The 15,851-nt window shown below is 43.1% G+C and overlaps 1 protein-coding gene across 1 annotated transcript; it reads right to left on the bottom strand.

Moving 5' to 3' along the window:
• Positions 1-4,140: 4,140 nt before the first annotated feature.
• On the bottom strand, positions 4,141-8,890 carry LOC110534679 (serine/threonine-protein kinase pim-3-like). The gene is made up of 6 exons (XM_021619612.2): positions 8,682-8,890; positions 8,502-8,596; positions 5,614-5,664; positions 5,081-5,459; positions 4,700-4,876; positions 4,141-4,546 (listed from the first exon to the last, which is right to left on the bottom strand). Exons 1-6 carry the CDS (start codon positions 8,806-8,808, stop codon positions 4,455-4,457), a joined length of 921 nt encoding a protein of 306 aa, XP_021475287.2. The 5' UTR covers positions 8,809-8,890; the 3' UTR covers positions 4,141-4,454.
• Positions 8,891-15,851: the final 6,961 nt, after the last annotated feature.

The raw sequence follows: 15,851 nt of genomic DNA, 5'->3' as shown, positions 1-15,851 counted from the left end.
CAACCATATAGCCTTTTTTTCAGTTAGGTAAGGTGAGGACAATGAAAAACCTTCGTGTTTCATAGCGCTAATTATTACTTGAGTTAAACCTTTATCTTCCATTTGTATTCAAATCAAATCAAAGTTTATTTGTCACGTGCGCTGAATACAACAGGTGTAGGTAGACCTTACAGTGAAATGCTTACTAACAGGCTCTAACCAGTAGTGCAAAAAAGGTATTATGTGAACAATAGGTAGGTAAAGAAATAAAACAACAGTAAAAAGACAGGCTATATACAGTAGCGAGGCTATATACAGTAGCGAGGCTACATACAGACACCGGTTAGTCAGGCTGATTGAGGTAGTATGTACATGAACATATAGTTAAAGTGACTATGCATATATGATGAACAGAGAGTAGCAGTAGCGTAAAAAGGGTGGGTGGTGGGACACAATGCAGAGAGCCCGGTTAGCCAATGTGCGGGAGCACTGGTTGGTCTGGCCAATTGAGGTAGTATGCACATGAATGTATAGTTAAAGTGACTATCCATATATGATAAACAAAGAGTAGCAGCAGCGTAAAAAGAAGGGTTGGGGGGGGCACACAATGCAAATAGTCCAGGTAGCCATTTGATTACCTGTTCAGGAGTCTTATGGCTTGGGGGGTAAAAACTGTTGAGAAGCCTTTTTGTCCTAGACTTGGCACTCCGGTACCGCTTTCCATGCGGTAGTAGAGAGAACAGTCTATGACTGGGGTGGCTGGGGTCTTTGACAATTTTTAGGGCCTTCCTCTGACACCACCTGGTGTAGAGGTCCTAGATGGCAGGCAGCTTAGCCCCAGTGATGTACTGGGCTGTACGCACTACCCTCTGTTGTGCCTTGTGGTCAGAGGCCCGAGCAATTGCCATACCAGGCAGTAGAACCTTTTGAGGATCTCAGGACCCATGACAAATCTTTTTAGTTTCCTGAGGGGGAATATGCTTTGTCGGGCCCTCTTCACGACTGTCTTGGTGTTTGTTGTTGATGTGGACACCAAGGAACTTGGTCCACTACAGCCCTGTCGATGAAAATGGGGGCATGCTCGGTCCTCCTTTTCCTGTAGTCCACAATCATCTCCTTAGTCTTGGTTACGTTGAGAGATAGGTTGTTATTCTTGCACCACCCAGCCAAGTCTCTGACCTCCCTATAGGCTGTCTCGAACAGTACCTTTTATTGTTATCCCTGCAGAGTATCTCCAAATGATGCTATGAAGGTCAGTTCCCATGACTAAATGTCTCTTCCTTTTTATATGATAATGCGATTCCTACCTACCTTTCCAGTCTGGTGACTTTATCGCCTCCCACTGCCCTCAGGGCCTTGCATAAAGCAATGCCGACCCGTCATTAGCATAATGTGGTCACAATCAGACAATGGGCAATGGAGATTACCTGTCACAGAGTTGGGCTTGAGCATCTTATTCAATTGATCACGGTTTCTCCCAATGACATTGGTATTATGGTCACTTTGTCTCTTTTATTACAATTATTATTACTGTTCCTGCCATTCCTATTGATTAATGAAAGAAACAGTGTTTCAGCTTCAGAGTGATAATTTAGATGAACTCATATTAATCAAAATGAACAAAACCCCAAACAGGTTGAATATTGCATTCAACATAGTACAGCATTATGAAATCAAATGTTTTGACAAGTTAATTATTTATGTTCCAATTACAATTAGCCTCTTTCACCCCCCATTTAATCTTACTTTTGGTGTCCCTTTGTAAACTTAGGAACCCTATTCAATCACATAATTGTATTAATAAAAACAACTCTTGCACTGGCAGAATTGTTTTGTTCCCAAAACTAAACAATGTTCTCAAGAAACTCAAATGCATGAAGGTTAGACATCTTTGTTTGTCTTCTCTGCTGTGCTACAGGACAGCTATCTGCTAGGAAATACATTTATTGTGTGTAGCTTTGATGTCTAACTTCTCCGGTTTTTGATGGGAAAACTATTTCTGAGGCAATATCTGGGAAATTTATGCTTCACAAAATGCCAGAAACCTAGAAGGCAGATACACAGAGATGCCATTAATTTAAATCATCAACTCATCTGACAGAGGCACATCTCGACTGAAATTAAATTGATAATTTTGGACACAGACTGAATACCAAGCATGTTGGTTTGGTAGTGCAGCTAATATGTTGCCAAGTACGAGGATACGAACAAAATAATTATCAACGAGATTCAGCAAAATGAAATGCATGGAATAGAATCTAAAAAATAAATGAAAGGAGTTGATTACACTCTCCTTTCAGAGAACAACTCAGTAACTCTCTCTCTTCCATGCATTCATGTTTTGATTTGTTTTGTAAAGAATTTGTTTCACAGAGAACTTAAGGTTTTTTGGAACTTGTCTTTTTGACTCAATCTTTATTTTTTGGAAGTTTTACATAGACATTTAAATAAAGCACATAATCTTTCACAACTTAAACATTCATTTTACAGATATATCTCACTTTTTTTTAACTAGCCCCAGCATTTGCAGAGGGTTAGTACTTATCAGAAAACAGTAGAGATTGGAACCAATGTCATGCTTGAATAACCAACAAACATTTTAGAGAAATTTCCAAGCTCGGTCTACACTCTGAATACATCTAGATAATTTACCAGACTTTCAAACTGAGGTCAAAATGTACTTTCAGTTTTACCTTAATTCTTCCCTTTTTCAGACATATGCATAGTCTGTTTTGTGAAGAATGTTTTTTGCAAACTAGAAATCTGGGTTAAAGGATAGGAAGAAAGAGAGCAAGGTAAAAAGATGGTCAAGATATTCTTGCATCCTAACCAACATGACAGTCTGATACAGCAACTTGAATGTGAGGAGTAAAAACAAGCTGGCCACAATTGTCAGCCAGCAAAATCATCGGTCAGCCACAGGAACAGCTGGGCAACCTCTTCCATAGGGCAACCAAAAGGAAGGCACGGACTGTTGTTAGAGACCCGTCCCACCCTCTATACATCCTCAGTTCAAGAGGCTTCCCTCTCACATTCTGATGTTATATTGTACTGCAGTACTGCAGAGAGCAGATACGCCTGTCTTTCCCCTCAGCTTTGGGGAGCACCAGTCAAAGCTCTGACATCTCCCCCCATCCCGGCCCTGAAACTATTTCCCCCTGGCATCTATATGTGATGTTGCAGTACTACTTAAGTCATTTTTTTAGAGTTTCTGTACTTTACCTTACTATTTATATATATATTTTACTTTAACTTTTACTTCACTACATTCCTAAGGAAAATATGTACTTTTTACTACCATACATTTTCTCTGACACCCAAAAGTACTCGTTACATTTGCGAATGCTCAGGCAAGACAGCAATATGGTGCACCTATAACAGGTTGTCATCCCTACTGCCTCTGATCTGGAGGGCTCACTAAACAGAAATAATGCATTTGTAAATTATGTCTGAGTGTTCGAGTGAGCTGTCCGTAAATAATAATAAAAATAAGCAAATTGTGGTTTTCTTAATATAAGGAATTTGATGTATAGCATTTACTTTATACTTTTCTCAAGTATGAAAATGTAGTACTTTTCCACGACTGTACTTCAGTACATTTGAAACCAGATACTTTTAGACTTTTACTCAAGTAGTATGTTACTGGGTGACTTTCACTTTTAATTGAGTAATTTTCTATTAAGGTACAGTATCTTTACTTTTACTCAAGTATGACATTGAGTACTTTTTCACCACAGTCTGTAAAGACAGTTTATTGGATGTTGCTGTGAATTGATGGGGATGGTAATTGACAGTGGGAGTTTGAATTGATGGTGGAGATGAATTGAAGACTGAACTGAAATTATTGTGGTGGTGGGTGTATGGGAAAAAGAAAGACAGATATAAGAGTGGTATTTTATTGACACATCTTCTGTTGCCGTTCATCCCGTAATTTCTCAGTCTGTGTGTAACTATGTCCTAGGCCTGCCTGTTTCCTGTGTGTGGGTGGATGGGTGGGTGGGTGTCTTGGAGAGTAAGTGCCCACAGTCATTAGGATTGAAGTGGCAGTAGACATGTTTCCTTTTATTTAAAAAAAAACTCTGAAAAAGCTTCGCTTTCAGGATTTCATTCATAAAATAAAATATTTGATATTTGTAAAAATGTTACTTCTAAAGAAAAGTAGAAGCACTAAGCCTATAAATATTTATATTTTCAGAATGGAAGACTCCAGGGGAAATAAATCAAAAGTACAGCATTTAACTGCAGCGCCAGTCGTTCCACCAAACCCATCTTCATTTGTGTCAGGTTTTGTTGAAAAACTTTGGATGGTGCTAAAACAATGCCATCTTTAGGCACGTTCGCTATTAGTCTTTTGGGGTGGGGGTTTTAAACCACGCTATAAAGTGCTCGGTTAAAGTGCTTAAAAGTGACTCAAATGACTAAGACAAGAATGAACTGAGATTATAATTGTATTTTTCATTGGCCTGGTTGGCCCCTCACAGGAGCCAGGGATGGAGCTGGATCTGCTCCATGGTTGGTCGGTCCGCTGCCTTAGTGCTCAGGCACCAGCGAATCAGCTGACGGCACTCTGGTGGAGAGGAAGTAACAACAGGTATATGATTAGACAGAGGATAATTCCATAATCATCTATTGTAGTATGAGGTTACATCATCTACTCCTTTATGGAAACCTCTTCCCCTACTTCATCCAACCCTCCTTCCCTCATCCCTCTTTCTCTGACCGGGGGACAGTCCCTTGGTGAAGCGCACGCGGCCCTTGATGGTCTCTCGGATGGTGCTGAAGGGCAGGAAGCCACATATCAGGTTGTAGAGGGTGATGCCCACCGACCAGACAGTAGCTGGACCTGCCAGGTACTGTCTATGTAGGAACCACTCTGGAGGGGTGTACTCCAGGGTGCCTGAGAGGGGGCGGACAGACACAGGAAACGTATTATTCAATAGCCTTTTTGAAAGCATACTGAGAGCGTAGGCTGCATGCTGAAATCAACAATAGGGCTAAGTGGAGTTTCCGTCATATTGCTTCCACTCTCACTGAGCAATTCTTAGTGATCTGCTCTCTCAACCACCACATTCCCTCCCTTACACTCTCTAACGTCTCTAACCTGCAAAGTCCTTGTAGGCCGTATTCTTCAGCAGGTCTCCACAGCCAAAGTCGAACAGCTTGACGTGCTGAGAGTCAGTCTGGATCAGCAGGTTCTCTGGCTTGACGTCCCGGTGCAGGACCCCTCGCTCGCTGCAGTGGTTCAGCGCCCTCAACAGCTGCACCATCACCTGGCGCGCTAAGCCCTCGCTCATGGTGCCTCCCCGGTCCTGGCAGAAGGCGATAAGGTCTTGGCAGGGCTCGGGGCGCTCCAGCACCATGATGTAGCGCGATGGCTGGTCAAACCACTCCAGCAGCTGCATGATGTAGGGACACTGTGGCGCCACGTTCACCTGCTTCATCAACGCCACCTCCAGGGGCAGGGGCCCTTCTTGCCCAGGCTGTGTGTGCATGTGCGTGTGCGTGTGTGTGTGTGTGTGTGCAAAGGAGGAGGGGGGGGAGGGAACTGCTGTTAGCAATTGTAGTTAGGCTAGCATTAGTAGAGATAACTGATATAACCCCTACAGTAAAATCAACCAGTAGACTAACACTCACAATGTCCAGCTCCTCCTCAGCTTGGGCCTTGGACACATACTTGATGGCTACCTGTGGGACAGGAATAGCAACAACAGTCTAAGTACAGCTGTTACATGTAAAAATAAAAATAAATAAAAATAAATAAAAAAATGTGTTGTTATACGATTCTCAGTGCTTTCATGAGAATAATTCAAAATTAACTCATACAGGAGACAGCTGAGGCTGGTCAGGTATGACGAAGGGCCTTTCAGAAGTAAATGACAAGGTGAAGATATATGAACGTTAATAAAGGAAAAGCAGTTACACCATCATAAAAAGCCATTATGAAGGAATGTTGTCAGGCTGCTTAGCTGCACTGTACAATTAAAGCAGACATGAGTTATTTTCCCTTATAAACTGGGTGGTTCCAGCCCTTAATGCTGATTGGTTGACAGCTGTTTTATATGAGACCGTATACCACGGCTATGACAAAAAATGTATTTTTACTGCTCTAATTACTTTAGTAACCAGTTTATAATAGCAATAAGGCACCTCGGGGGTTTGTGGTATATGGCCAATATACCACGGCTATTGGCTGTATCCCTTAGCTGTGGTATATTGGCCATATACCACACCCCCTCGTGCCTTATTGCTTAATTTTACGTCAAATATACTGAATAAAAATATAAACACAACATGTAAAGTGTTGATCCCATGTTCCATGAGCTGAAATTAATTGATTGATTACACACAAAAACCTTATTTCTCTCAAATGTTGTGCACAAATGTGTTTAGATCCCTGTTAGTGAGCGTTTCTTCTTTCCCAAAATAATCCATCCACCTGACAGGTGTGTCATATCAAGAAGCTGATTAAACAGCATGATCATTACACAGGTGGTTCTTGTACTGGGGACAATAAAACGGCACTCTTAAATGTGCAGTTTTGACACACAACACAATGCCACAGATGTCAAAAGTTAGAGGGAGTGCTCAATGGGCATGTTGAGTGCAGGAATGACCACCAGAGCTGTTGCCAGATAATTAAATGTTAATTTCTCTAACATAAGCCTCCAATGTCATTTTAGAGAATTTGGCAGTATGTGCAACCAGCCTCACAACCGCAGACCACGTGTAACCACGCCAGCCCAGGACCTCCACATCTGGTTTCTTCACCTGCGGTATCATCTGAGACCAGCCACCAGGACAGCTGATGAGTATTTCTGTCTGTAATGAAGCCCTTATGGTGGGAAAACCTCATTCTGACTGGCTGGGCCTGGCTCCCCAGTGGGTGGGCCTGGCTCCCCAGTGGGTGGGCCTGGCTCCCCAGTGGGTGGGCCTGGCTCCCACGTGGGTGGGCCTGGCTCCCCAGTGGGTGGGCCTGGCTCCCCAGTGGGTGGGCCTGGCTCCCACGTGGGTGGGCCTGGCTCCCACGTGGGTGGGCCTGGCTCCCACGTGGGTGGGCCTATGCCCTCCCAGGCCAACACACAGCTGCAGCCCTGCCCAGTTATGTGAAATACATAGATTAGGGCCTAATGAATGTACTTCAATTGACTGATTTCTTCATATGAACTGTAACTCATTTAAATATTTGCCTGTTGCATTTATATATTTGCTCAGTATAATTACAGGCTTGTTTAATGACTGGGTCAGTCTTCCTGATTTGCAAGGGAGCAGTGCAAGATCTCACTAAATGCAAAGAAAGTAGAGATTTTCTATTGAAAAGGAAAGTTTAGTGAGGTTGGGTAACTAATTTCCTACACTGCCACTGTTAGGAAAGGAGAGTGGCTAAATCTGGAGGATAGATGGAGCGAAAGACAGAGGGGGGGGGGGGGGGGGGGAGCAATTATATTGACTGACAGCCCACAGGGAAATAAGATGTACTGTAACAGGAGGACCTAGGTGAGAATAGGCCTGTCATGCCCAAGGCATGTATTACCGCAGAGCAGTCTCAAATGCGGAGTCACAGCTCAGTCCAATTGGGTTATAGCTCAATACTGGGCCCTGGGTTTGTTCCTGTGTCAGGTCACATTGACTTTGGGTGGCCATGTCACAGTACAAAAGAGTGTGAACCACTGCTCCAGAGGAATATTTTGTATCCATTCTCTCACCAAGAAAATATCTCAGACCACCATTGCAACTGTATGAGAAGACCAGCCTCAGTTGAATCTTGCCCCCTGGTGGGCCAAGGAAGGTGAGTGTGTGCTTGACCCATGACACTGGACAAGAGTTATGGGAGTTTAGGTGTAAGATGGAATCGAGAGCAGCCTCTTTGTTTTAAATACCCTTGGCCGCTTAAATAAGCTACAGTAGCGTCATGCAAAAGCACTGCTTGACTTGGACAGAAATATGTGCCGGTACTCATTTTGGGTGCCGTTACTGTTTGCATTTAGGTGCAGGAGCAACACAATACATTTGAGCTAATATTCTATAAAAGGAAAAGGAGTTTAAGCAGTGGAAAATGTGAGGAGCCGGTACTCAGCTCCAGTGAGCTCCTGCCCAAGTCAAGCACTGTGCAAAAGGTACACAAATCAATAGTCTACCGCCATAGAGCGCCGACAATCAAAAGCTATAGCATCAATGAGACAGAATGTCTCAAACGATAAGAATATAAGAATTTGCAAGGGCGTGAGGCTTTCTATGATGATTAGATCCCTTGAGTGTGTGAGTAGGACGACTCTGCGAGTGTGTAAGATTGAGAAAGTGAGAGTAGAAACATGTATAAGACTACCAGTCAGTTTCTGCTTTCAACAATATATCCGTTCTTTGTTGCTTTGCCAAACAAGCAGGACAACAACAAGTTGGCTGAGGCAGAAACAGACTGGGTAACCAGACTGGCTTAAGATTTTGTATGACACTAAAACAATATTAAGTGTCACACAGACAACATGTGTTTTCACAGGAGAGGGAAGAGTTGTGTGTTGTCTCACCGGCATGCCGTCAGATTTGCGGGTCCCTGCATAGACAGAGCCATAGCCCCCTTTCCCCAGCAACGGCCCCTTTACATACAGCTTTTCCAGTCGGGCTGAAACGAAACAAATCTGTGAAAATTAATTCCCTCCTGATGGGACCGGAAATTATTTCTGAATCTGTTTGGTGGTCACTTTTACCTTTGCGGTGGCGTTTAGTGGCTTTAGGACGGGAAGTGGAGGGGCAGTCATCCTTTGCCCCCACCAGGCACAGTGGCCAGGGGCCTTGAGTCTGGTTCAGGGCTGGACCATGGCCTACAGGCTCCATCCAACCCCCCCTGCCTGGGGCCCAGGCCCTGGAGGTCACAGCATTGCATCTCTGGCTAACATTCCCTGTACGCCGGCACAGGACCTTGGGTGCAGGGGGAGCAGGCATAGCAAATAGCTCCTGGAAAGCATTTGGCTCCTGGAAAGCCTTTGGCTCCTGGAAAGCCTTTGGCTCCTGGAAAGCCTTTGGCTCCTTGGACCCTCTACATTCTAAGTCGGGGGAAGCAGTTTTGGCGTTGTGGAACCCAGACCTTTTCCTCTTCCGCCTGCCGCCTCCATTCAGACCCCAACCCTGGTCAGAGCTGTTGGGGACTATAGGGAGAACAGAGAGGGGCCAACAGTTAATGATAACATCCTTTTAAACAGATATTTAAATATCAGGTTAACTTTTTTGATAATAACAACAAGGTCAATGTAGTTTGATTATAACATTTCTTCTGTCATTTCCATCCCATCTCCTTCCATATACCCATTTACAATATAGCCTAAATGTATTTATCTAGCCTACTTTACAAGACTAGGCACCCAGACTACTTTTTTTATTTTCGTTTACCTGGAGAGAGAACTTCCTGGGAGCTACGAGTAATCATGGTTGAATTCTATCCTCTTAAATCAGCCATGATTTTAGGTAGGCTGAAACGGATATCAAACCAGATATTTGCGTCTGACAGATTGTCACATGGCCTTAAAAAACACTATTGCTCTGACGTAATGTACAGTGACAATTATGACGTGTCATGATGTAAAACAAAGAGTCGTGCGCGCCAAGTGTCCCACACCTATTGCAAGCAATGACTGCCTGCTTTACGAGTTCAATTGTGCCTGTACATGCAAATCCAAAAGAGGGCGCTGCTAGCTCTTTCAAAATCGCCTTAAATTGTTGCTTTTACCTAACATTTCTGAGATTACCCATTCCTCTATTTCATGGGTTAGAAACGAAGAGAAAGGTTCAAAGCCAAGATAAAAGCAGCCCTACCTTGCATTTTGTGACGCCGTATGCTAACAATGTCACATACTTTTTTTTTTTTTTTTAATAAATGTCGAAATCTTCACACACCTACAACTGTTTTTGAAATCTTGGTCCATGGAGAGTGGAGACCCACGTACTGTGCAGGCTTTTGTTTTAATCCATACCAATTGATGAAACTATAGCTGATCAACAACAAAACCTTGACAAATTTAATCAGCTACAAAAAGCTTAACATGACCTACCTAACACTATATAGTCAAACTTAAATCATCATTAGGCCTACTTTATCTCACATTTTTGTAAAAAAATATATATTTGTAAATTCAGTGTTTTTGAGAAAAATGCCCTCTCTGAATCCACAACAAATAAGTTAGGTATGGATTTTTTTTCAATATCCATACCTTTTAAGCTCTGCATAAACACCCAATGTGAAAACATTTGAGAAAATTGGCCAAATATTAATTTGCACTTTGTTGGCAATGACCCTTAGACAAGGATGAAAGAAAGCAGTGGAGAGAGATTAAAAACAGCTCTGTGTGTGTTTGTGTGTGTGTTTGTGTGTGTGTGTGTGTTTGTGTGTGTGTTTATGGACAAAGGCACCTGTGATTTGCTCCCTCCAAACAAACAGTTTTCCATCCTCCAAGCGATCTAAATATAAAGTGAGGAGGAAGTCAAACTGCTGTTGTACTTAGTAATAAGTGGTTATCATTCACTATATATACACAAAGTATGTGGAAACCCTTCAAATTAGTGGATTTGGCCATTTCAGCCACACCCGTTGCTGACAGGTGTATAAAATCGAGCACACGGCCATGCAATCACCATAGACAATCATTAGCAGTAGAATGGCCTTACTGAAGAGCTCAGTGACAATCAACGGATGCCACCTTTCCAACAAGTCAGTTGGTCAAATTTCTGCCCTGGTCAACTGTGTGTGCTGTTATTGTGAAGTGGGAACGACTAGGAGCAACAACTGCTCAGCCGCGAAGTGGTAGGCCACACAAGCTCACAGAACGGGACCGCCGAGCGCTGAAGTGGTTACAAATCGCCTGTCCTCGGTTGTAACACTCACTACCGAGTTCCAAACTGCCTCTGGAAGCAACGTCAGCACAATAACTGTTAGTTGGGAGCTTCATGAAATGGGTTTCCATGGCCGAGCAGCCCCACCCAATGCATAGTGCCAACTGTAAAGTTTGGTGGATGAGGAATAATGTCTGGGGCTGTGTTTCATGGTTTGGGCTAGGCTTTTTAGTTCCAGTGAAGGGAAATGTTAACGCTACAGCATACAATGACATTCTACACGATTCTGTGCTTTCAACTTTGTGGCAACAGTTTGGGGAAGGCCCTTTCCTGTTTCAGCATGACAATGTCCCTGTGACAAATGTCCAGTCTTTTCCAATGTGAAAGAGGTTGGTTAAGGCCAGATGGACAAGGCCACAGTTTTTGGAATGACACTCAGCCCTGGCTTGATATCAGACTCAGGGTTTTCCCCTAACTAAATGTATTTTCTACCGCCACGGGGCTTCTGGTTTGAACAGGAAAGCCACTTGAACCATTTGAGGGACGGGTGGATGTCAACAGACTGATTTGCATGAGGCACAAGGTCGTAATTTGCTATAATTGGAGAAAGTTATAGAAGACGTGCCTATATAATCTAATGAGACATTTCATTAATGTGTCAATTATTGGTTTTAATAGTTTTGCATATTTACACAGACACCCTTTTCAGCGGTAACACATTCATATACTACCTACTACATTGACAAGCAACTTACAAATGCACTTTTACCACAAACCATTATCATCTCCCTCTAAAACAGCTAGACTGCGGACAGGACTGCTAAGTCTGGCTGTTTACTAAAAAAAAAAAACATTCTGTGACGTATTTCCCACCACAACCAAAACCACTGAGACCTCAGGTATAGTGTTCAATATAGCCTCGGACCGAATGCCCAAGGAGGGAGTAGGTGTGTGATTTCATAACCAAATAATATCCTATCCTATGGGTGTCATTGAATACACAACATGATTAAACCTCCTCCAGTACGCCCACAACCAGTACGGAATGAAACAGGGAATCTGTCCTACCTACTGGAATCTGTCCAATAGAAACTGTTTGGACTAATGATTACACCCCTGATGTTCTCCTCAGTTGATCATGAATCCTTTGACAATGAGATTGACGTGGTTGCACCATACACACAGACTCCTTCAGTCTGAAGGGCCTGTAGAAGGCCTGGGCCCAGAACTTGGCCCAAACTCATTTGACATGCTGTAGCAGATCCAGGAAGACAATAATGTATGTCCATTTCTCTTGTGCTTTTGTCAAAAATGTGCCCTTTATACACACAGTACAAGGCCAATATACTGTATAGCCATTATACATGAGGCCAAAGCTTTGTTATGTTGGTGGCAGAAGTGGAATCGTGACCACGACAACCATCACTCCTGAAGTCCTATGAAGGACTAGTTAGTCAGTGTTGACATGCTTTTCAATAGGGGAGGGTTGTGTAACAATTCTGCAACCCATTACCCAATGGATCCTGCTCCAGACCAGGTTCACAACCCTTTTGAGTCCCTACAGTACTATACTGTAGGTCAGGTCTCCATGATGATACGGATTGGTGTATCACAAAGCACACACCCCTGCCTCACAACTCTCCATGTACAGTTATCCCTGTACTACAGATCACATACTTCAGTAAGCACCCACAAAGTTGGTGATTAACGCCCAGATAGATAACGTAGGGTATCTACAGAACTACAGAAGAAGGGACTTTGGCTCAACAACAATTCTCACTTTCACCAACTGTTGCTGTGATGTTATTCTGACCACTCGACACAGAACAAGACCAGAGTAAACGATCACTTAGTCAAAAAAATAACATTCCGCTGTCTCTCTTCTTCGCAATAGCTAAGTCAAGGCTCTCCCTCTCTCTAGTCGTCTTGTTACTGTTGCTCACTGGAGCTAATTGACAAGGACAGGCGAGTGATTGTCGGTGGTGTGCTTCACACATCTTTGCACTCGTCAACAAGACATCCATTTAATCAAATTTGACCTGTTTGACAGAGACAGAGCAACTCTTTGAAAGTGGAAGTTTAACTTTGAATTACATTGAATTTGATTTACTGTATTTCTATAGAAATTACAGTGCCCCAATGATCTGCAACAGCTTCACTCTTGCTGATCCTGGCTTTACAGTGATTTGCTTCTTACGGAGGTGGACAGACATACATTATTTGCCAGTTACCTGTCATGTCAGATCAGTGTGATGGACAGAAAACAGGGAATTAAATCTATACAAGATGTTTGAAAAAAGCAGAGGCATCATTTAAAATGTGTGGGGATGGTTGTACCGTTGTAGGTCAAGTACAACATTCTCTTGCCATTGTACCTCCTACTGTGTTCAGTTAGCTATGATTCATCATTGTGAAGCACTGCTGATTACACAATCATAGTCACTATTACCATTCTGTTTATTAATGGTCAATGCATTATTTTACAAGTTCGTTCCATTGTATTTCTGTCAGTAAAGAACATCGTTAAGATCATAATTGCATAGCTGAAGCTTTTCTGACAGCTATGCGCGGTCTTTTTGCATTGTTCTCTAGGCCCCTGTCTTTTGAAATGTATCTGACATATTATTGAAGTGACTTTTGTGGGACCCCAACGGGTAACTTCCTCATGTATGTTCATGCATTTCCTATCACTAAAATAAATGAGGAAGTTGCCCGTTGGGGTCTCACAATAAAAGTCACTTTTAAAGTAAAGCATTTCCGATAACAGCCATCACTATTCAAACAATGCACCTCTGTTTCCGATGCAGGGTAGTTCATCACAGACCCCCCCCCCACTATGGAGAGGCAAGGCAGGCTAACTGATCACAGGTGTTTAGTTGTTACAACAGTAAGGCTATTAATACCTGTGGAGTGAAACAATGTGGCTTTGTAGAATGACACATGGACCATTACAGCTGCTTTTCAAAACAGCTTTTCCACCATCATTCATTTGAATCGGGTTCTCATCCAAAGCAGTATGAATAAGGTACTCTCAGATAGAAAATGAAAATGAGTTTTAAATATAGCATTTTGTAGCACCCCTATGTCAAAGAGAAAGTAGAAAAGGAGAACGCCAGGAGAAGGCATTCCAACCTCCTCCAGTTCAAAACCGCTGCAATAGAGGATGTATAGCATGTGTGGCATAAACTGTCCAACACGCCCGTCTTCTGCGGTAATGTAAATTTCCATTCTCAGTAGGAACACTGTCCCTAGTAGAAGACTGCAACAGTAGGCTACATGCATCCAGTTTAAGCGTCTGCCAGTAGAAAGTGCCCTGCAGCTTTTGAAGTTACAGCATCAGCACCAGCCATCGCTCCCATCTGTAAGAGTAGTCACACACAAGCAGTTCTCACCTTTACACCGAACACCCCACTCAACGGTTGTCTGTGCATTTATGGCATGTTGTTCATAGACAAAGCGGTCTAGCTTCCCCGCTGATCACAACACCCAACCTGACCTGAGCAAGTACATCCTGCTTTCTTAATGGCGTGTTAAACTGCCACATCCCACTGGCAGCTAGCTTAGTTGATACCTCTTCTCTTCCTCCAACCAGTCATGGGTGGTCGACCTGCCAGTCTTTAGAGGCCGGATGGACATCAGTGCGGATGGCTCCCCGTCTGATTGTCCGTTGTTTCCTCAGCTTGATGTCGTAGGTTTTAAGCAATCAATACTGCTTTTCTGAAGATGTTGTACACTATTTTTTTTTGCTATGCTGGGGCTGAATCCCCCCCCCCCCCAGCTTGGACTATTAGGTTTAGTTTGGTCCCAGTCAATATCCTTGACATCATTTGAGTAAGAAAAATCTTAAGATGTATAACTACCACAAGTTTATACTGGCCTGATAAAGGAGTCAATCTATAACACCATCTGCAACATTACCACAAAAATCTCAAGTATCAACATACAAATACTGAACTTTCCTATTTTCAATAGCACTTAAACTTACCCAGACGGAGGTCAAAGTTGCGACAACGGGTCATAATCACAGCCAGGCTGCAGCCCTCTGCGGTTTCCATGGTAACTGTACAGTGGAGATTAGCCAAGGGCTGTAGTGAGTGGGACTTGGGCTGGATGGTGTATCAGAGGGACTTGGGCTGGATGGTGTATCAGAGGGACTTGGGCTGGATGGTGTATCAGAAAGACTTGGGCTGGATGGTGTATCAGAAAGACTTGGGCTGGATGGTGTATCAGAAAGACTTGGGCTGGATGGTGTATCAGAAAGACTTGGGCTGGATGGTGTATCAGAGGGATTTGGTGGCATTTAACCAACTTTAACCTGAACGTTTTGATAGACCTGTACCCGCGGGGAGATCGACAGTAAAATATTCCTATTCCAGATTTTTTAAAATGCTTTTTGCACTTGTTGGACAAGTTAAGCTTCATACATAATTTATTGTTTCAGGGAATGGTAAACGTGACCAACAACCATCCCTATAATCTTAACTTTATTTGACTTTGTCAAGACACCAAAGGATCAGTTGAGGGCCTCTTGATAATTCCTCAGAAATGGATGAATGTAAGATGTCGAACAGATAAATGAAAGGACAGCTATGAACATGGCATCTTCAGAATGAGTAAAATAGCATTCTGAAATGCTTGGTGCAGAGCCTGGCAGAATTCCTCAACATTGTGTAAGAATTGGTTAAGTTGCACAATACACAAGGAATTCTGCGATGCTCGGAATAGAAAGCAGTGGCTAATTAAATTCTACTACATAACTAAAAGTGACTTGATCACGAATGTTAAGATATGCATAAGGAAAACAAAATAAGTCTCAGAATTATCTGGGCTTCCCATTGAGTCACTGGACATACGGAGCTTGAAAACTGCACTGACAGAGCCGTTTGGCTGTTGGATTATGGCATGATTGTTACGAGCACTACAGGCCATGTGACTATCAGGCAGCCTATGAGGTCATGGAGCAGTCAGTTCTCAGCTCCCCGAGAAGACTGTCGCCACCACCTAGCAAGCTCCCTCTAAACACCATAGTAAATAGGCATTCCCCTCTGAAGCCA

Source organism: Oncorhynchus mykiss, chromosome 2 (genome assembly GCF_013265735.2).
Source record: "Oncorhynchus mykiss isolate Arlee chromosome 2, USDA_OmykA_1.1, whole genome shotgun sequence".
Lineage (NCBI taxonomy): Eukaryota > Metazoa > Chordata > Actinopteri > Salmoniformes > Salmonidae > Oncorhynchus > Oncorhynchus mykiss.
Note: the sequence above shows the minus strand (reverse complement) of the source record. Positions and strands in the feature narration are given on the sequence as shown.